The sequence below is a fragment of the Stigmatopora nigra genome, chromosome 2 (assembly GCF_051989575.1).
Source record: "Stigmatopora nigra isolate UIUO_SnigA chromosome 2, RoL_Snig_1.1, whole genome shotgun sequence".
Lineage (NCBI taxonomy): Eukaryota > Metazoa > Chordata > Actinopteri > Syngnathiformes > Syngnathidae > Stigmatopora > Stigmatopora nigra.
This window is the reverse complement of record NC_135509.1, coordinates 5915752-5939591: the sequence shown is the minus strand read 5'-3', so window position 1 is coordinate 5939591 and position 23840 is coordinate 5915752. Positions and strand designations below refer to the sequence as shown.

General features: G+C 38.4%; 1 protein-coding gene across 1 annotated transcript; it reads right to left on the bottom strand.

The window, feature by feature from the left end:
• Window positions 1-397: 397 nt before the first annotated feature.
• susd6 (sushi domain containing 6) lies at window positions 398-23234 on the bottom strand. Its single transcript, XM_077709487.1, has 7 exons — window positions 22983-23234; window positions 18048-18218; window positions 5840-6034; window positions 4889-5083; window positions 4672-4810; window positions 3426-3877; window positions 398-2488 (listed from the first exon to the last, which is right to left on the bottom strand). The coding sequence occupies exons 2-7, from the start codon at window positions 18175-18177 to the stop codon at window positions 2463-2465; spliced, it is 1137 nt and encodes a 378-aa protein (XP_077565613.1). The 5' UTR covers window positions 18178-18218; window positions 22983-23234; the 3' UTR covers window positions 398-2462.
• Between the last annotated feature and the right edge of the window lie 606 nt (window positions 23235-23840).

Below are 23840 nucleotides of genomic sequence, written 5' to 3'. Positions count from 1 at the left end.
CAGTAAACTCCACCGCGTTGTTTTACATTGAACGTCGAGGATATGCCCCAACATATTCTTAATTTAGCAAAATTCTTTCAAATAGGTTAGCTCATAAACAAAACATTAATGTGGCTATAATTCAATATGTAGTTAATCTACTGCATCCGTGAGGTTTCTGAAAACCAACATGTTTGAAAATTGTTACACTTAAACACCACGAGATGTCCTTCCCCCACAATATAGTACATGTATGTAGTATAAACACAGAACCTACTTACAAAAGTATTCAAGCATCTTGACCTTAGATCAAACATAACAAATAAATTTAAGTACAAAGATGTAATACCACCAGTCATATATGATTAAATAAATATAAGATACACACCTGATTCAATAAATGTGATACTACACACTATTGACATTCAAAGAAAGCTTTAATTAGAAAGTTATGTACACACTGTAAATTAAATTAAACTTTATACAAATATTAAATTAATATTGTCACACCCACTGCCATGTATACAGAGGAAGATCAGAGGTGGAAAGCATCCAAACCAAGAATGAAAATGTTTAGCCTATTGTAACCTATTTTCAGAGAGGACACACTGTACAACAGTGTCTCCAAACACAACATGAGTTACTTTTCTTTCTTTTTGTTGTTGTTTGTTTTTTGTCTGAAACTATAACCCCATAATATTTTACGCCAGGTATTACAGAAAAGTAAAGCAAATAGGAAACATTGGCGCATGAAAATCAGTGTCATCACAGTAGCTGAAAAGCAAGAGAAGGACAGAAGGGGATAATTTTCTTGACAAATAAACAAAGACAATTGTATGCATAGAATAGAAAATAATAGAGTAAGGCCTTTGGGAAAACAGAAAACGTTGCAATTGCGAAAAAGCAACCACTGGATGTGGAGGCTAAAGATATTACATGAAAATAATGTACAAGTCTAAGGCAACATTCTGTTTGCAATAATAAAGATCCCCCCCAAAATAACAATAATAAAATAATCAGACCAATCACATAGGGTTTGATTTTTTTGGAGTCATGCTGTGTTCATGGTGGACAGCTCAACCACAAAAAACACCTAATGACAGTAAGACAGAAGATGACAAACTGTTATCCTTAAGTATGTCTTGGCTGTAGATTACTTGATTTTACGTGCTTTGGGATGCGGTATACAAAACAACAATTATTCCAATTTGTGTTCCACTGCAACCAGTTGCAGTTTTGTCAACAATACACAAATGTGGTCTTTTTAGTTCAGTGTGACAATGGGTGCAAAGCCATTTCTCTCTGGAGATGCCAGTCATCATAAATAGTGACGAATGATATAGACTTGTGTACCGATTTTTTTCTTTGCTGTACTGCATTTGTTTTTAATGTTTTCAATTAACATTGGTCACATAATAGAATGATGCAGATGCTGCCTCGAATTTGAAGGGCGGATCAGGAAATGGCTATTAAGAGGTGCACTTTAATGGACAGGACGTCCTCTCTCCTGCTTCATACACAAAAGCAAACAAAACAACTCAGCCACACGTCAAAAAAAAAATACAGCAGGGAGGAGCATTTCAATTGAGCTACATTTTAAGTTTAGTCATGCCCAATCTGCCTGATGGTCAGCTCTTTATTGAGCTGCAAAAATGAATCGAGATCTCGTCTCCGCTTTGAATCCAATGAAACCCAAACTACAATTATTCCTACTCATGCACACCAAGAGGAAGAAATCTCTCTCTTCCAGGTTCTCGAAGCAACTCTTCACTCTGCTTTGAACTCTTCCCAACTGATCACGTACAGCCATATACTGGATGTTGCCTGGTTACAGACATCGAGCAAGACAGAGAGAGAGAGACGTACACAGAGGAGGCTTCATGCTTAATTCAGAGCGGGCACGACGCAGTGACAGCCATCACTAAAAACAACATGCAGCATTCACAAAAAGGGCCACAAAACCAACCCAACTGTCACTCAACTCTTCCAATACAATGGGAAGACAATTCAGAACACCATAAGGGCCAAAAGTAAACTCCTCAATGTTCTGTTTTTAAATCCATTAATTGCTATACTGTTCTCAGAGGGATAAATGTGTGTTTATAAAGACAAAAAAAAAGAGCGATACAGAGTGCAACCAGGAAGCTGAGTGCGTGGTAATAAATTGCCTGTAGCACACAGTCTTGACTGTGCGTTTCAATCGTGTACAAAGGTTATAAGGGATTTTAAATGAAGTGGCGCCACTTTGTCTACTCTTGACTTGGTTCCTCTGGCGTTTCATCACTGCTTGTTGTGCAGTATGTCATGGTCGATGGCTTTGTTGTTTGTCTAAAGAGATGGCTGAAGGGGTTACGTGGGACATAGTTCTAGTCCTGTCTCTGCTGGCCTGTAAGGGGTTGTTTGGGGAAGTAGGGTTGACAGCCATACCAGGTCCTGGTCAGCAGAGAGGGACAGGAGACGACTGGCTAGCACGATGGCAGGGTTCATGCTTCCTTTAGCAAGGGAATATCTGCAGGGAGACAGAATGAAACATTGGAAATGAGCTAGATCCCTTCAGGAACAAAACATCTCAAATATTATCAAGTGCCAGTATATCTTGAGCTTCATTTTTTTGTGTGGCTGATCAGAGGTTGTGCCAAAAAGGATGTAAAGGACACAACAGCAGTGACTTGGATAAGATTGAGTGACCTGCAATAATGTATTTCTGTTACACTATTATATTCTATCATACTTAGCTCAGCTCTATTAGTCCTGATTTTAGGCGTTTAGTTTGCAACTGAAGCATTCGAAAATCAAAGTGTATTGACAGGTGCTGGTAAATAACTACAATGCTGAACAACATGCGTCATGATGCTGAGAATGAGAATTTTTGTTTGGGAGGAGACCGACAGCAACAACAAAATGCAGTACTGCAGCAAACCCTAGATTGAGGTGTATAATATAGCTCTAATCAAATCTAAACCACAACCACTGGGTTAGATAAATCTATGCTTATACATGTAATTTCATGGTATGTAACCTTGTGACTGAAAATCTGCTTGACTGAATGTGGGTTATGTCCTTTTTTTATTTTGATTAGGGATGCTCAGAATCCTTGCTTACTGAAAATAGTATCTCACTATGTTAAAACAGCATAAATAGCTAAGTCCACTTGTGTTAAGGGGAATATATATTATTGTAATAAAACACGACCATAATGGCTATTGTTCCGATGTAGAAAAGCAAACTGAAGCAAAGTTTCCCTTTCCAAAACTAGGTGGAAATCTGCACTTGCAGTTGATTTTGTACTCATAAATATTTAAGGCAGTTGTATTTTTAGAGAAAGGTTGTCATTATTAATTGATAAAAATTAAGCTTTGTGTGTGTTCCTTCTCACTAAAGCAAAAATGTGTTGACTAATATATGTATAAAATAACATTGTGCTTGCTTTGACCAGATCATCTTACCATCAGAAAAGTCATCTGCAGAGGTCACAGAGAGCAAACTGTGCTGGTCGCTGCTCTCAGAGTCTCTACGGAGGGGTAAAGGGGCTGCACAAGCACCCCCTGGGTGCTCTCGAGCCCACGATGATGAAGAGGAGGACGTAGATGGCCCCGGATGAACAAGCACTGTTTCTGCATGATGGTGGGAGGGAAATGAGGATGAGGTGGATGGCAAACAGAAGTCAAAGTCTCTGTGGTGGTGGCTTGCACTTGGATCTTGACCTCCAGTGGCTCCCTGAGGGAGACCTTCAGAGAGAACAATTGGGACTCTGGTCTCCGGAGGGGCTGGAGAAGGTGGTGATGGAGGACTGGGGCCTGACGCATTTCCATAGACGGCCTCTTCATACGAGGGGAGCGCAACCTGGACCCCTTCAACCATAACTGAACCAGATTGGCCCGAGACTCCTTGCTCCCTCCTGATGGGCAGGAAGACAAAGAGTGAAACAGGCAGAAAAGCAAGCCAGACAAAACATTACAAAAGCAGGGTCAGGTGGAAAGGTGCAGTGTAGTCATGTGTGTTGCATACCACAAAAGTGGGTGGAGGTGATTAGCCTTGACTGTACAATCCCTTTATTTTGCAGGAGGGGCTAAAGCTGTCCAACATGAACAAGTGTGCTAAAGAGCACTGGATTTAGTTACTGTCAACTTTAATCATTATGGTCAGACAAAATGTGACCTTTTACTTTAACGTCGCCTATTTGTAGATTGCAAAACATTGTCTATGCACAAACAGCTGCTGTCTCATAATGGGGTCAAATGGAGGGGCTTTACAACGAGTCCTGTCAGTCAGTATACATTTCAAACTTTGCAGTTTTGAGATGAGGGCATCCATTAAAAGAGGAATGATCTAACCTCGTCAAATATGAGTCAGAGATACACTGAGGTACAGTACAGTTGTGTATATTAAGGCAAGTACTGTAAGTTGGAATGCATTTTTACCAGGTTTTTTTTCTTAAATATGTTAATAGCTTCAGTACAGTGCTTATTATGCGTGTGAAACAATGTTTCACACTTAATGATGAGTTGTTTTCTCATGGGCATAACGTGCAAATCAGTGCTAGTATATGCGCTACTCCTCTGCCTGCTTACAAAGGACCAGAATGAATCAAGACAGTAATAGTTTTCCAAATACTAGCAACACTATTAATCTGGAGTGATGAAAAAGGGAAACCCCTGCTATACCCCCCAAAAATCCTCTTTTTTAACTTACCTGTTATGATGGAACGACTTGAGTTTGGGCTGCACAAGCACAAACAATACAACTAAAAGCAGAATGAGCGCCACCGAGCTGGCGGTAGATGCCACAATAGAGAGAGCTGGGATGCCGAGTGGAGAGCTTGGCTCATTATCTGTAACATGAAAGGGAATTGAGAGGAAATGTCCCACAATACTGAATTGAAGATGAAAAGCTAGTCCAGGTAACAAACCTTGGGTAAGTCGACAGCTGATCTGCATTGGAGTAACCCACTCGCCATTCTCACATGTGAGGAACTTGTATTCTGTTTTCAGAGTGTAGCCTTCATCGCAAAAGTATTCAATGACAGTCTTATGGGTGAGGCTGCGGCAGCCAGGTGGGTGACACCGGTAGCCACCATTCTCGGGTTCAGTTGGAGGTAAACACACTGTGGAGACAGAGAGTGAATATTCAGTTTTAGAATTATGCACTTGGCAGGAATTGAAGTTTTTTTTTCAGTACCCCTGTTAATGTTGGAATGCTCAACACTAAAAATATGTTTTGAGATTGTTCCTCAAGGTTTACAGATTTGTTTTTCTTTCTAGTTTGTCCATAAACAGTTACAGTAACAGGAATGACATCATTGGATTTTTCCCACCAGTTATGAATTGGTTGTCTTCCACCGCTTGTCTTAATTTTTTCATCCAAACCAACACAATATATTTTTTCAATGTTACAGAAAGATGTTGTTTTGGAATGAGCTGGTGGCAGGTGCTTTCAGATAGGTGGTCGTAGTATCTGTGCTTTTGTTATATTTAATAAAAGACTTGCATAATTTTCAAGTGCCTATGCAACCGTTATCATCTGTATCAAAATATTTCCACACTCTCGGGGACCTCAGCTAGATTGCTGCAATACAATATTGCCGGTCATTTATTGACTACAAAACTAAGATTGTCATTGCTCACAGGCCATTGAAAAAGGTTTTTGACTCCAACTGATTCTGTACAATTAGAAGTGCTTATCACTATATTTTAATATGCATGGGTGTTGGCAGTCTGTTATGCAAAACAGATTGACAAAATTGGAAAGTCCCTAAATTAGTCCTATAAAAAAAGGTTTGGCAGCCGATAGACTGCCAGGAGTTAAAAACTTCCCATATGGAATTTTCTAACAACAACAGCAAGCTTTTCTGACTCCTCACCATTGCTTCTGATGCAGTTAGGAGGTTGACTGGACCAGGATCCAGAATTTTCACAAGTGATGCTGGTCGGTCCATCTGCAATGAATTCTGACTCACAGGCATAAGTCAGAATAGCACCCACAGGAAAGAAGTCCCTGTTAGCCTCAGTCTGGTTCAGCAGGTTTCCATTCTGTACTGCAAGTGGCTGCGCACAACCTACACCAAAACAAAAATAGAAAATAAGAATTAGATAAAACCAAAAATATTATATTGAATAACAATTACTTGTACTGTTAGATTGGTAGAAACATGATAATAAGCATTTCCTTGATGAATGTACTTAATTTTAAATAAGACAGCTGCACCAATACTCATAAATAGTGTGGCAAGAATACTGGAAGTAGACCTTTAGGATGATGACCCTGCTTACAGAAAATTTTGTTTTAAATAAGCACATACTAGGTTTTGAAAGATGTTGTATAGATGTACATGTGTCTTTTTAACCCGGATTTTTGGCCTAGATTATGGTCCAAACAAAAAATGTCCATTGCCATCAAATTATTTTTCAGATTTGTGGAAAACACATTCAAAGCGTAGCAGCAACTCAAAATGAGAGCAACTGAGTAAATAGCCTTCACCTTTCATTTCAGATTGGGTTGGAATTTGTAAACAATACATACAAATCAGCACTCTATTATCACCCAGTTTGTGAAACCAAAACCAAGTACAAACAAGTTGTTCTTCCTTGTTCCATTTCAAGTAATTAGGTGTGCCAAAGAGACTAAGGATTCGACCTTGAATCTGAATGTAGAGTACTTCACTATACTAATGGTCTCTGTAGGCTCCTGCTGATGGGTCAACATTTTTTTCAAGGTGACAGGTGGAAGAGATAATTACAGCTCCAGGGAATTATTTCTTGAATTCAGGCTGCATTTGATGACTACGAATGGAGAGGCACTGTATCAAAATGGCAGGTGTGGTGTAGTCCACCCTGCTGTGTGCCAATGCGACCTCAAGTGGCTTGAGTGGATTTACATGTGACAAGGATCACCATATTAGACATAGTTGCACTTGATTAATAGAGCATTAAACTGCATTTGTTCCACTGTAGCACGAGATAATATCTTTTATGGGTTATGGCGACTCTGAGACGGTAGGTGTGCCTGCCAATGATCACAACCACACTGGGCTGCAAATCTGCTGCTCAGTCGAGCAGGTCCGACTTGATATCCAAGCACCTGTGTAAGCGACATGACAGCAGGATGACTTTACTTTCATTGTTACTCTTCTAAAACTGCTGTGTATATGTTTGTGTTCTGCATTCTTGGCTGGAGCCCAGTTTAAAAATAGAACTTGGTCTCAATGGTTTTAATTTTTGGATTAGGTAAGGGTTTCGATTGATTTGGCAGTTGGTAGTGATAAAATAAAAAATAAAAAATCAAGAAAGATGAAGTATACCGGGCCAGATTTAACAACTTTCAGGGATTGGTTGGTGAAAAATATAGTTAATGTTGTCTAACGATCGACTCTAAACTCAGTTAGATGCTTTATTCTGTGAGTACTTGGTCATATGAATGTGCACTTGATGGATATTTTTTTTACTTTTTGCTTTGTATGCCAAAAAGAACAAATGACTGGTACCAAACAAGTAGATAAAATCAGTTAACACATTTACTGTGAAAACTATCCTAGAAAATTATATTATACAATATATTTCTAAAACACCACTTGATAACTTGCATGTCAAGATCTGTGGGTTAAAAATGGTTCTCATTCAAGTCTTTGCCACTTTGGCCTGGCTAATTGGAGGCTGTAATGTTTAAACGCTCACTGAAGACAAGAGAGTGCTAATGGGATGAGGGAAGGCGATGAATTGATGACCCCTGGCTGTGAATCTAGAGGGGGCACTAAAGACCCTCGGGGGCTGTTGCTTCCAAACAAAAACACTGAAGTATTCCAAACAATGTCTGTTCTATATGTTAATATACTGCTAGTTGAAAAACAACAACAAAAACACACGAATGTATTTCAGTATTCAATTATTTGATAACAACCAAACTCTATGCACTTGTAAGACTTGTAAATATTGTATGGGCTTTTTTTTCCAGACGAGTAGATAAAGAAATCTACAATAGAGTGAACATCCTGCATTAGAAGAGTAGAATGCTAACTCCCCAGGGCTTTGCGTCAGGCACAGAGATCATTTCACTGAGGTTAGTGGGTGCAGTTGAAACAAACCCTGAAGCCAGGAAAATGTGGATCCATTTTGAAACTAGTGGTCCTTTAAAAAGCCCAGTCAGCCAAACTTCCATTCTCACGCCAGGAAAAGCTTGGGCTGTTCATACAGTGGCTCCAGGGAGCAAATGTCATTATAATGCATGGCAATTTAGCCCAAGAGACCACATCACATGAATTCATAAAAATGAATACATTTCAAGTGAATTGTTACACTAGAGTGCAGATGGTAATTTCCTGCATACACTGCTTAATATAAATGATTACATGCACCTGGGAATGTAATCTAAAAATAGAATGCTCTTGAATTTTACTGCAGTATTTTCAACAGTTGGACTTTTGGAACAAATTTGCAATAAAATGATTTTGAAAATATTGATTCTGAGACGTGACTGGTGTTGAATTTCGAATGGCTGGTGTGTTTTGTGTTAGGGAAATGTATATACAGTACATTGATCCCCTTCGTTTGCAGAGCACCTCTCAAAATATGTAAAAAAAATCTAGTAAAAACAACAACTTCAAATCAAATAAGATGATGACGCATCTTTATGTAAACCTTTTTGATTTGCTTTGGATTTCTACCATGTAATGCAGTGTGTTTGCATGATTCTTAGAATTCAATTCTCTTTTCTATCAAAAAGTAGCTGCTTTTAATTTACAATGAGTCATCCAGATAAAAAGCTTGCAAGGGACTCTTCACCTATATTTGTTCAGAGCAGTGATAGGGAAGTATAGATAAAGTCTCGTGACGACAATGTATGTTACTACACCATGGGTCGAACTATTGAAGCAACACTGAAATTGGTTTAAATACATTACAATTACAAGTCTCTATTTCTTCCATCTAAGGAAAAGGAAATTTAAAGACGGGAGGAAAAACACTATGCAACACCAGTTCACCCCACCCTGGTTTGTTCCATTGAGTAAGGGAATGAATGACTCAGAGTTCAACATAAAGTGTTCTCCTACATTTTTGGTCTCAGCTAAACAAACATGAAAATGTATTAGTGAGAAATGTTGATTTTTTTTTAAATGACTGAAGTACACACAAAAAATGAAAGTCACTGACCATTGGCAGCTATGTAGTTCACATGAATTCTAAGGTGGAGTTAAGTAGGGCAGGATGCAGCCCCTCTTATAAAACTCAACAGGATAAGCGATCAGAAAATGAATGATCGCTGCATGTTGTCGAACTGAAATGGTACTTGTGAACACATTCATTCGGGTAAACGATGACATCTGACCAGTGAGTTTAATGGCCAAATGGCTTGGAAAAACACATTAAAAATGGCCAAATGGTTTGGGTAACCGCATTATGAAGACAAAGACCCACCAGACCCATAACGCTCATGAGGATGATTCCTAAGCCTAACATCCTCTGTGCCTAAGGCTATCGGAGGGGACATACGTGGGAAGGGAGGGGTGTCAAAATCCCTCGACTTATTCAGAAGTGCCTGTCTGCGAATATCTCCCTTTCCCCATCTGCTACCAATAGCACTGACCTACGCAGAGTTCAAAGGGGGAATGGATGAAAAGACATTTGGAAGGAGGCTTTAAAATGGTCTTAATTTAAAGTTTAATTATCCTTTATTACAAGTGGTGAGGAGGTCTAAAGGAGATCAGATACTGATGTAATCATGATCTAAGATTGGGATGTACACAGCTGTTCTATTGAAGAATAGTCCTTAAATGTGGCTGTTGTGAATTAGTGGTATTTTTTATATGGGATGGATTAAGATTAAAACCCAAATGATGATGATGATGCTCTCTTCGTCTTTGTGTTGTAAATATGTTTTTGTGATGGCCTCTTGCTAAAGCTGTATTTGTTTGTGATGACATTTCCTCCATGTTTTGCATGGGTATTTTTGTCTTACACTCAGGTTTCCCAGTTTATCCTCTTTCCTAATCCAATGGTTTGCTAACCAAAATCTTGCAATTACAAATGCTGTATGGATAAACATATATTTGCTTTACTTGTCAATAAAATTTTTTAACTCTAAGATAAAGTTAATGTATAAAAGGAACTCGATATTCACAAAATGGGGAAATGCCAACAATTTGGACCGTAAACAACAACAACAGACTCATAAAATGGAGCATTATATATAGCAACTGTAAACAAGTAGTGTAATTAAAAAAATACCAATCTATCAATAAGATTGAACTTCTTTTCTATTTACAATGTGACCTAGTTAAGGATTTTTGTCTTTTGTTTTTGCATATTAACTTGGAAATGCTTCACATTTACAATAGATACGGTATATTTTATTTACACTGAGCATGGGTCGTTAGACAAAACACGGCAAAAAACAGCTGCATCGCAAGAGGAGAAGCAAAGGTGAGAAAAACAATGTTGATCTTTTTACAGTATCACAATGGATGACAAAGGGAGGGAGGAGTATCATGATGAAATGATACTGTATAAGGACCATCCCAAGTGCCAAATGCCATTTCACACCCAGTTTCGTGCTATGTAATAATCAAACAGAATCATTAAACAGTGTCCCTTTATATTTACGGTCACCTCTATAAAGCAGACAATAGTCTACTTAAACAGCTGCGTTTTTTCAAGAAACAAGTTCCCTCCTTGTAGATGATGCAAGCACATACAATACATCCACCCAAGGAGAAGGAAGTCACTCAAGAGAGAGCCACATCCCCCACCATCCACCCTGTGGCGTTGCAATGCATTTAAGCAGGCCACGTGTGCTGCAATTACATTCCATTGTTCCTGACCACAAAGCGTTGGGGTGCAGCGTTCCTCCCAAAAGAACAATAGACAGTTTTTTTGCATTTGAAGAGTTGGATATGCATGCGAGGGCAAAGCGGTTGAGTGCCGGCCGGACAAGGGAGGAGGGCACTATTGTGTGACCTCACTATCCGATGCAACACTAATACACACTGACCTGAGAAACAGATGGGATAAAGACGAATGAACAGTGAGTCCCCCTGTGCTCTTCTATCATCCTCAGCACAGAGGACAGCTGGGGGAAGACATTCTTTCTTTCCTCTCAGCTTACAGGGGGGGGGAAACAAAAGAGAGTGTAGGGGACCCCCCTTTTTTCGCACATGTGCATATGTTGAGGCACACCACATTTGCCCCTCCCAGACTGTCAGCTAACTGTGACAACTGTGAGTTGATCACATTTCAAAAGGCAGACTGCCAGCCGACCAAGGGTTGAGGACATTTGCTGAAGGTGAAAGCCAGTGTGATTATCCAAATCTGGCAACTTGACCATCCAATTAAAAATTAACATCTGCAAAGAGTAACCCTTAATTCCTTCACCCCTTCCCCAAATTAATATATTTAATTTGTTGACTAAAACCAAGAGAGTAGAGTATATTCAGTTTTAGTACATGGATGAGTCACTGTAAAGCTCTTTAATTCCCCATAAATTTACAGAGTAATAAACAGCACATAAATATGCTGCTCCTAAGAGGGAGAAATCATTTACAACAATGAATGCACCCCACAATGCATAAGGGCATGACTTTAGGATTGGCAGTGCTGACTAATTGTTCGCCTTTGAAAAAGCAACTGCTGACAAGAGGCCAAACAGATAGCAGCAACAGCAAGTGCTTGTAACAAATGGAATACATTCTGTATTTAGTATTCACACCACAAATGCTGCAACAACTCCATCTTAATTTAATATTCTTGTTTATAAAAACTATCTGCATTCAACCACCAGAACTGAAACACACCACACCTCTACAATTAAGATTGTTTTGAAAGACACCTCGACTTTGACAACCAATTCAATCAATGCCTTATAACTTAAACAAAAAAAGCAATGTAAAGATGAGTGGTCTATGAAGAAGATGCTTAGTAAAACAGTAACACTAAAGAAAATTATTATTGCTGAGAGATAACGTTTGATGGCATCACAATTTTCTCCATCTAACAGTGGAAAAAAAATAAACACTACTTCCAACACATTGGTCTTTCGTACCATTTCATGGCAGAATGCTTGATGAGGAATATGAGTGATGTACTTAGTAACCAAGTGACGCAGGAGTTTGTAGTCAGGCTACACAAAAATAAAAATAAAGCAGCCCTCTGTGGAAAAACTAAATATGATAGCAAAATAAAGGCTGTCATCACAGCAGTAATATTTTGAACATTTGTATCAGGAAGAAAAAAATAAAAACCTTAGGATCGATTCAATTGTACACATGTGAACACAGTTACAAAGTCCAAATGGGTATCAAAACAACAGAATTGAAAGCGCTTTGACAATGTGAAAACAGAACTGAAGCAGTACGCAACACAATTGTTGTTCAACTTCTAAGAGGGTTAAAAAAATAGCATTAATCTAAAGAAGTTTACATTGTGGAACAAAGGCTTCCTGAATGTAGAATGCTGTGATGTGAATATTATAAACCAGAAAGGACCTTATTATTTTAAAATCAGGAAAGTTGGACATTATTCTTCCTGCACAATTTGGATTGTCAATAGAATTTGAACCCTAAACCTTTCACAAATCAAGTATATACTAAACACAAAAATAGAAGTCACCAAAAAGTCACCACACATGCTTATGATGTTCTATTGTTGTTATTCCTGCTGGGGCAGCGGTTCAATATGCGCTTCGCATTCAATACTTCCACTCTCACACAATCACACACAAACACACACACTGCCCCAAGGCAGCTTTCGACTATAGAACGCTTTTAGTATGTAGAAAAATATTACCGAAAACTGTCAAAACATTGAAGCTGCCTTTTTGCCTCTACAAATCTCTGACATTTAGAAATATTATGAACGGTTTAGTTTATAATAAAATAATTAAGGTGGCTATGGTTTTGGTTGAACTTTGAGATTTTGTTACATTGAAAACAAAACAACTCCAAACAAAAAAAAAAAAAACAAGACAACTCTAACCATCTACATTTTGAACTTGAACAATATAAAAAGACCACAGGTGTGAAAGCAGCCATAGTTATAAACCCACCTATAATAACTCTATTACTGCTGGTTAATTCAACGAGGATTACTTTTTCCCTGAGCTGTTGTGGGATGAAGTCAACTTTAATTTGCACTTTCTGGCAGTAACAGAGCACTAACGGAAACTTCGCATTGGACCCTAATGTTAATGTTAATCAAATGAATGATTGGGGATGCGGTTTACCAATTCAAAGCGTGCTTTGCTTGATTAAAAGCATGGCTACTTGGTGCATGTATAAAAAATAAAAAAAAATCGCTCTTCTTGATAAAAAGGGATCCAGATGGCAATGTTGAAGACAAAGACAACAGTTCATGAAATAGACAACACAATGAGATGTAGGAGCAGACATCTTAAAAACAAACTAGAAAACAGTGAGGAAAGTTTGGACAACACTTCACAAAAAAGATTACAAAATGAGACATGTGAGCTGACAGCTCAAAAATAAAGACGTATTCAGGAAATATGTAGTGTTGATTAGGACAAACACACCAAAAACTAGACATAAAAATACATCATGTATCAGATGTGGTCTGTCAACATGCTAATGTTAGACTCGAGTCAGAAAAAAAAACACTGCCAAGTCATCTACAAAACCGTATGATCAGAGTAAAGCATCACAAGTACTTAATATATGGTTTCATATGAAATCGGATTAATTTGAGTACACACACCCAAAACAGAAAACAAGCATTGGCTGGTAAACTGTGTTGCAGAGCAGCAAGTTCAAGAGAACCGTCTGCATACCACATGACAGCAATCAACAGAAATGCAGCAAGATAGCGCAAGTAGAGGCCAGCCCTTCCCTTTGCCTCATAATCAATCCGTCAAAAGAGAAGTTTCCTCAATGTACTGTCTGTCCTGTGACTACTATGCCCCATGTATCTTGGAAAGCAAAACTCCATGAGGGAAAGTTTAAATGCTAAGTGTGCAAAATGCTGAGGTAAGACTATAACTAATAGAAAGATTAATCGATGCATAATGTTGTAGAGAGTACTGATGTCGATTAGAGAGCTTAGCAAGGCAAATTACTGGAAAAAGTGCAGTTCTAAGTGACTGTACTTTTAAATACCCCGTAGAGAAGCAGAGCTGTATGCATCATTTGAGGTATTTACCCAAGGTCTTTCAGATTGTAGACCTCAACCGCATTTGATGCTGAGATAACCTAATAAATTATATGAACAAATTGCTAATGTAGAGATAAAACTTAATATCTTTGCTATGCCAGTGGTAAGACCACAGCGGGTTGTGAAGTACCCAATAAAATGGAGGTCTAAATACAGAAATTGAAAAAGGAAACCTATTAGAGAGATTTATAGGTAAACAAACACTAAAATAAAAAATAATAATAATTACATAAGAGAAATAGAATGTCTAGGTAAAATCTGGCAATAAAAAACTGCACCAAAGGCAGGCAAGAAGCGAGCGAGAGGCTGCAAGATATATATAGCAGCTCATTAGTCAGGGATGTCTTCTACTCAGCAGGCTGATCCGTTAGATGACGCCAATTGGAAATTATTATCAAGCATAGTGCTTCAATGGCACATTGTTTCTCTGAAACAAATGTACTTGGTAACTGTAAAACTAACTAAATAAGCTCCTGTAGTTTTCTAACTGTGAAAACAAAATTATTTCAGGGACATCAATATGAGATGAAAATAAAAGCCATCTTAACAGTAATAAAAGTGTCCATGGACAAAAACAAAATACTATCTGCCCATTTATAATCCCAAACCAGTAATTGAAATGTCTGCTCAACTGTTATAATGAAATGTCTCACCACACTGCCGCCATGGAGTATTCTGTTGTCCCTTTAGGGCACAATTGGGTGGCAAAGATGTTAAATGACAACATGTGAGAACAGAGAATGATGGCTAAAGCGATAAACACACTAGGATATGGAGAGGCTAAAAGACTAAACCGGACAGTCCTAAATTGTCCATAGTTTCACCTGGATAAGAGTTGAAATGAAAAAGAAGAAAGACATCTTGGGGGGGAAAGGGCAGCACTATGTTCGCTGCGGTGGTAATTGCAAGCTGTTGATCGAGTGGAACTACAGCTTGCAGTGGTTTGGCCTGTGGCTTCCAACACCCCCCTCAAAGCCCTCTTTGTTCTCACATTTCAGAGCGGGGGCCAGTAGTCGACATATTGCCTTACGCCGCCTGCATGCCTACAAACTGCCAGGCTAACAGGACTTGAGGAAATAATCCTCCATAGTCAATCGTTCAGAGAGCATTGTCCCTGGGCATTACCGTTTGTAAAAACAGACTTCAGTACGGGCGCAAGTCGTGAGTGAGCAAGGGACCACACTGGTACTTAGCAGTAAGTGTATATTCATTCATAATACTGCTTGAGATGTACTGAATTTCAAAACCTGGCTAAATAAAGAAGTACAGTATGGCTCATTGAGATATTTTCCTCTGTGGATGAAGAAATGAGGAGTCTTTGGAAATTGTTATAAAAACAGAAGAGGTACTTGTCAAGGGTTTCTATCATAAATTCAACATTCGGGGGGAAACAAACTCCCTTCTTTGGGTTCATCTTGCTTCTAATTTAAGCAGTATCTTGCCTCAAAAGAATTAATAAACAAGTTCTTTGGAAAAACAGAAAACTGTGAGCCAGTATTCCTTTGACCTATGACGAAATTATTTTGCTCTGGCCTAAGGACAGCCATTTCCTGCTCTCACATATAAATATTAAGTCCATTTAGACCCGGACTTTTTTTGTGGTAGACTTTCAGCTACATTGATGGTATTGTTTATCTACTTAACTAGCCTTGAGAAAATAATCTGAGACTCCTAACACATAATTTTGTAATCGCAGAAAACAAGGCTTGCTTGCGGTCATGTAAAAAGAACCCTCGATTCCACAAGTTCAGTTCTTATTCCTCTAGCTCTGACTCATTGTCTACATCGCTTCCTCTGTTACAAACCCCAAAGGCTGACTGCATGACATTAGTTTTATAAATCCATTTTCGTTGTCAGACTGTTCACCTTTGGAATTATATGCACAGTACAATAATCTGGCACGCTGAAACATGATAAAAATGATCTTTGTTCCCAATAACAAAGACAACGGCTGTACATGGTATGTGAATAAAGACTTTGTCTGCTATGTACACTCTTCACTTTTCTTGGAAGCAGTTGAAAAATGAAATGCTCCTACATTATTGTTTTCATTAACATCTCGCTTGTGACATATTTGTACAAGACAAGACTGAACACATGCGCTCGACTTTAAAATCTATAAAAAAATGACATGCTGGTATCATACATAAACTGCCCCACTCAGTTTCTTGTTCAGGCTTTTGAACCTCTCATAATATTACGCACAAAACATTGTCTGTTTTGAGGTTATGTGTAAAAAGCGTTACAAAATGTATTACTTATGAGCGCCTCACTTGGGTGACGATACATACATACTTTGGGATTTTGCAATTTTTGAAGGGTTGTTTCCAAGGGAAATAACACTTATAGGCCTTATGAATCTTCAATTTCCTGTCTGGCGAAAACAAAATCTAAGATAAGAAGAAGAACTTTAGATCTGAACCGTCAAATTGATACAGCTGGAAGCAGTATTGCATGCTCAACTTGTCTAAAAGACAGCCTTTTTATGCAAGTGCGTGATAATACAGTTTAGTCTACATTTTTATTTCAATTCACACCACACTTTGTTATTTGTAAGAGGCTGGAACACGCTCGCCAGCAGTGATGGAATTAAATATTCATGAAAATGTCTCGAGCAATCTCCATCTGTGAAACCTGTCAAAATATTCCCTATGTGAAGCATGTATATACTGTCATGGAGACCTATAATACAAAACAACATTAAGATTGTTCACGTTCACTTGGAACTCCATCCATTTAACAACATTACTAGGCCTTTAAATTATATAGCAGAAAGAGGTTTCGCCGCCTTAATCCATTAATACTTGATTAAAAAAGACCATTTGATTTAGATGAAGGTTGATTTTAGACCAATTGACAAATCCCAGTTCATTAAGCTTTGGTGTGCAAAAAGATCCACGACAAACAGCTGAGCACAGACACACACTAACAATGCGCACACATGCAGAGCATGTGACCTGCGGATTTAAGGATACATTTAGCCAGACTAGCTTAACAGTGTATTGGACCCTAAACGTGATCGTCAGAGCAGCGCTGTGGGCTCAACACGAATCATGTGTTACATAATAGACATAGCACACTTGGGATTAGTGGTCTCACCTCCTTCTTTTTCTATTGTGTTGCTTGCACAACTATACACCCAAAGACACATTTATTTACTCAGGGCATTTAAGAAAGTAAACCGAACACTTTCAACCATCCCCCTCACACACACATACATACACGCTACATCCCCAACCCAATTTAAATGAACACATACATGTAGACACCCTGAACCCGGCCGGCAGCAAGGACATCTGGCCCATTTCACGAGCTGGCTTTGTGTGTGCGTGCATGTGTTTGCAGATGGCGTGTGCTTGTGTGTGTAGGAGGGACATCAGAGAGCTGAAGTGAACGGGAAACTGGCCCAAGCAAATGTTTCCAACTATGCAATGTCAACAACTCACTGTTTGTATGACATGGTCTTCAAGTTCTTGATAAAATAAAAAAATTAAAAAACAGAGTACAATTAAGACCTGAAAAAGGGACAGCTTTTTGAGGAAAGTCAAGCTTGATAGGAAGGTTTGGTGCAGGCAAAAAAATGAAAGCTTGCTTGAGCTACTAAAAGCTCTCAGAGGATAAGAACTGTCACATCTGATTATCAACTTATGACAGCAACATAACCGCAGCAGACAAGATTATCTTTCTGTTTCACTTGATCCCCGGGGGAACCTTGGTTATTCATTAAGGCAATGAACAGAACCGTGGACTTAGCAGTACTGCAACCTGAGCGACACAAGATGATTTAAGTTGACTTTCCTGCAAAATGAATGACACATGAATTCAACAAATCTTTCAAGCAATGTTGAAATGGTAGTATTTTCCATATAAATGTACTAGAGTACAATGACAGAGTATGAATCTTTTGCGAGCATGTCTTACCTGATGCGCCGCCATGTTGGAGCAGAGTGCAGAGGATGAGAAGAGTGGGTAAGACCAGCCTCTGGGCTAGAATGGAAGAGGAGAAGGAAGAAGGGGCTCTCGTATGTAACGCTACCATTCCATTGCACATCTTTTCCTCCAACAACTGGCAAGAGTCCTCTACGGCTTAACCTGTTCCAGAGAGAAAGAGAGGGAGGGACATGGATTACCATTGAGTATTACATTACGTAACCTGCAACGAACAGACAAGGGACGGTGAAAGAATTTCGGGTGGTCAAATCCAGTGTTATGAAAAGGATGATAGTATTCAAGATTGTACTCTATAAAGCTAGCTTTTTCCAAACCAGTCATACCATCTGGGTGCAGGTTTTTGGTCACACCAATATGACAAATGTAGTTTAAACAATGAGTGTTTTCTGCAGAAAGAGGAAGCACATAACCGTCATCAACTGATGTAAAACACCCTTTTGGTGAAAGTGTGTCATCTTCATCAGTTATATTGAAACCTAAACCTAATTTGGTTCTTTCAGGAAGAGTTTGGACACCCCTGCTCTGAACCATGGTGATGAAGAAATTAATCTTTTTTTTTTCAGGTCATTTGAGCGTTGTTTTGAGACTCCCATAAGGCCACTCTTAAAAAAATATACACTTTCAAATGGTAAACTTATATATACCCTATATAAATGGATTACATTTTTAAATAGGTCAAGGCTCAATGAACTTATCAAACAAAAGGTGTGTTCCAATAACAAGTGTTAAACTGACAAACAACACAAGTGCCCAAACTTTCCATGACTCGTCAAAACCTTTTTCAATTTGGTATTTAATAGAAATGGATCAATGCAACAAATAATTTAGAAAGGAAAAATCCGGAACATTATCACGGGTGCCAACGAACATCTAGTTTATGCAATGCAATTCTTTTCTATGGATTTGTGCTCCAAATAATTCCAAAACCAGAGTGCTTCTGTAAATCAATCTCACCATCTCACACGACTGAATTTAAAAGGAATTTGAAAGCTAAATAAATGCCATAAACAGTATCAGGTAAATAGTAGACATAAACAAATCAGGGACCTGCCCACCAACCATCTTCCTTATGTTCCTGAGATTTTTTATGGCGACAGTTATCCTGCATGTGGTGCAGCTCAGTGGGAAAGCATGTCGCAAACCAGATTTCATAACAAACACAAAAGGGATGAAAAATACCCAAAAATAAAAGACCCATGAAAACCATTGAATCCCGGGCTTTTATACCATATTTGTTTCTGTGTGTCAAGAGATTCAAAATCCATTTTTTTAAAATTGGAAAATCACAAAGAGAGATAAGGGAGCCTGTGGCAAATTTTTTTTTCAATGTGTAGGATAATATTAAGTGAGATGGAGAACAAAAAATTGTGTTGAGACACCAAAAGATCAGTCAAGTCGGTCAGGGTTCTCAGCTTTCACTCATTGAACATGTTTCTCTCCAATATCAAGCCATTCTCACGCCCTACACCACACTAAAATATACACCAACCATTGTTAGAATGTAAAAATAAAATGAAGATGCTGGATCTTATAACGGTTGAGGGTGCAAGTCTGACTTTTTCTGGATGTCAGTTGGGAAAGGCTCTATATTGAGCGGCTGGCATGTATGTGGAAAAAGTGAAAATTTAAGCACAATCATGTTAATTGTTTTCACATAAGTGCTTTAGAGGAATCCTCAACTACACAATTAGGTGTTAAAATTTACAAGTTTACTAACAGACATATGGAACCTGAATTTAGCCTACTGCATCATGCTAAAATATATCATCTTGAAGTAAAGCTAGGATTAGGTTTACATTAAAAAATTAGAACTAAATAAAAGAGACCAGCATTGCTTTTAGTCAATTAACACATTACTCTCTGTTGAGCAATGAAAAGAGAAAATGGTCACACATCACGTCTGAAAATATTGAGAATGTTAGAGGATGTTAACAACACACATCCTAAACAAAGACATGTCCACTAACTCTAGTCTAATCTGTTCACATGCCGCATCCTGTAACACCATGGTAATAATCAAGCCTGGTGGGAGTATATAAATAACACCTTTTTAGCCATTGAAGCTGTCGTTAAAGTTGCGTTGCCATTGTGGGTACACAGCTGCATCACAAAATAAAAACAAATCAGCTACACAGGACAAATACTACTACTTTCATTTACTCATTTTCCGTTCCGCTTATCCTCACAAGGGTTGCTGGAGCCTATCACAGTCAACTATGTTTCAGGGAAGCCAAATGAATTTTTAAATATAGATTGAAATATGAGGTAAGAATATTGTATTTGGGCGGAACGGTGGATGAGTGGTTAGTGGGTCAGCCTCACAGCGGGTGTTCCTAGATTCAAATCCAGGTCGGTCCAACTATGTGGAGTTTGCATGTGTGAGTGGTTGATTATTTCCTTGTGCCCTGTGATTGGCTGGCCACCAATTCAGGGTCTGGCCTGAAGTCAGCTGGGATAAGCTCCAGCACCCTCCGTGACCCTAGTGAGGATAAAGCAGTTTGGAAAATGAGATGAATATTTAACTTAAACACAAACTGTTACATTTTCAAAAGAATAAATATTTGGCACATAATTAACACATTATGAGTTAATACTTAGTTTGACCTTTCATCCTTAAAGTTCATACAGGTTTTAGTAACTGTCCACTTCAGACACCAGGTTGAAAAGCATCCATCCAGCAGCCTGCCACTGCGGCTTTTCAGCAGCCTGCAGCTCCGTGAATGCAAGTGGCCCAAGGAAAGCAGCAGTCCAGGCGTATGTCCATGGGCAGAAAGAACTCATTGTGTCAGAGAAACAGCCGAGAGGATATTTCTACCCAATAGGCCTCAGTGCTACTGCAGCTGTGGAGGGAGCACTATGATGAAGCGCTATATTGGACAAACTAGTCCCTAGTACATGGTAATAAGCACTATGGTGTCTGGTATTCCCTCTTGTCTAATATAAACATTGACTAGTACTTGTGGGTGTCACTTTAAGGGGCTAACATTAATGTAATTTCCCTTATATGAGCAAATAGGGATAATAATTCATCAAAATTATTCATTTTCAAATTCAGTTGTGTATTTCCTTTGTGATTTTATGTCCTCATCTCTTTGCAGAAGACTGCAATTTCTAATTATTTTGAATGCATCCCTCACTATGGTCGGTAAGGTGCGTCTTGGGTGGGGGCAGAGTAAAAAGCAAGTTGCAGTGGTTGTTAGCCCGGCCCAAAATGGAATGGATGCTGGAATTTCATTTGAGGAAAAAAAAAAGTCACAAAAGCCAGATCAAATCAGAAGTGATCTAACCCAGAAAGCGAATGTCCCTTTTCATTGATCGACAAGGTCAGAGAGAACAGAAGTGATAACGTGACTGACTGCAGCATTTTTAGGATGGGACGTTTTGTCCATTTTATTTTACTATCATTATGCTGAAGTGTATACTACACTGTTCGTGGGATAATTTGAATACATATTTAAAAAATCTATACTTTATAAAATATAAATTGTATTAATCAAGTGAAAGAAAGCTTTTGCCCTCTTGACATTGTCAAATTTACATTGTGTTGTTTAAATTCAATAACAACATTCAATTATTCGGTAACCTTACACCACCCTGCAAAACAGCTTGAAATAAATCCAATTATTTATCTTATTTTTCTCCCAGTGTCATTCTTCCTAATTCCATGATTTCATATTTTTGTGCCTACTTGAAAGTATGTATTGCTCACTGTGTGATGACACATGTATAAAGAAAAACACCCTTATAAAAGTTTTTTCTCTTTACTCCGAAAAGAAAAAATATGCATTTCTAATATCTTGGAATCATCAGTATGGTTGAGACAGAATTTTATTGAATTTGTGTCTGACTACTGCAAAAAAAGTAATCTTTGATTTTGAGTAGATAATCACAAGAGACACTAAAAATGATTCAAAATCCAATCAACTGCACTGGATTGCATTCAATGAAGGTTTCCACTGCACTAGATAAGAATAAATCAAGCAATATCTCATCATCTCAGAAACCTCTGCCTTCAAACATTTCCTCTTAACCTGGTGCGCCCCTTAAGTGCTTTCTCCCCTTTCTTAGGTTGTCAGTAATAATTTCTATCCTTAAATCCGGTAAATCTGAGTCGTTCCTGTCCCTTCCAGAAAGAGGAAACGACTTAGATGTATTATTGGAACAAAAGCGAGGGTGGGAATCAGACAGTGTTGCGGGGAAAATATATGATCAACCCCACCAAAGTCAACATTAGAAGACATCAGAAGCAATTTTGGGAAATGTCCAGCCGTCTTCCAGCTGCACAGTCAGTCACACGCGAGGACACGTGCAAATGTACTGCGTGATATTTAAACAAAGAACGTGACGGCTTGCAGAGAAGAGCAGCCAGCACACGCACGCATACGTGTGCTCGTGTAAGTGTCATCCATGTAGAAAACAAAACAAAACACGTGCACGCGATTCAGAAAAAAACGTCAGTGTTACAATTATACATCAGATCATTCATTACGGACATATGTAATGGGTTTCTGTACTGTAAATAACACTAGTCACGTGATCAAAACGTACCAATACATTGAAAAAAAAACACTCGGGACTTGCTGATGATCATTTTAAGAATTGTATATATTAATTATGTATAAATACAGTACATTAACGACAGTGTTATTTATTCATAAGCAAAATAAAGGCAATTAAGGATATGTCATTGTTCTGAAAGACGGATTTTTCGTTCTTGTCAGGCTTAATCAACAACAAGTTTATAAAAGAGAAACTTATTACTCAATCGTGAGCATGAATATTCATTTTAGTTCTATTCCAAATACGGGATTTGATCATCGTTTATGGTTAAGCAACAAAAACAACAAAAATACAGCAAAATCGGCTGGTTTCTACGCTTAGCTTGTCAAATAAAAAGAGACTTACCGACAAAAGGTTACCAGTGGCGAGTCCTCCTCTCTTGTTCACATTCGACGCATTAACCACGACGTAAAAGAACACACGATAGAGTAAGAGGCAATATTTTCAACAAAGGTCGTGGTATTTTCCCGGCGATGTTGTTTCCTTGTCCTCGTCTCGACAGTTTTTTTTTATTTTAGGTGAGCGGAAACACTCGCAGTATGAGAACTCGACCAGCTGCCTTGCTCTCGCGCGGTTTCCATGACTACTCCGTGAAAAGGGCGGATCCTAAATATGTCAAGTCATCACAGGTTCACTTCAAAATAAAAGCAGAACACTTCAAAGTAAAACCGACACAAAGAGAAATTCTGAGTAACACAAAGGAATGGCATCTTTCTTGTTATACCACTTAAACTGATATGAATAGCATCGTCTGTAATAGTTTTCATGAACAAACCCACGACAAATTCAGAACGTGGTTTTGATAAAACACATTTGGAAATTGAGAATGGATTCCAATGTATAGATGAGCTGAACACTGGGTTATTTTTCATCGTTCAAACGAACCAAAGCATTTTGATTTTGATGTATTAAGTGTGGTGTTAAAATAAACGTGGCCCATAGGAGGAAATATTGATATTGTGTACAATGCTGCCCTCCTGTGGACATAAAGGATCACAACAACAATAAACAATGTGTTTCACCGACTTCTTGTTTTCAAAATAAGAATTTAACTATCTTTTTGTCTACAGTCATCAAATGTAGGTGTTTGGCAAGTATCATGTGGCGTTTTTGTCAAAGTCTACAGAAGAAAAATGCTCTTTTTTTTACTTTCGGGTGCGTACCATTGCCATTCATAACTTTTCAAATATTGTAATCGTTTTT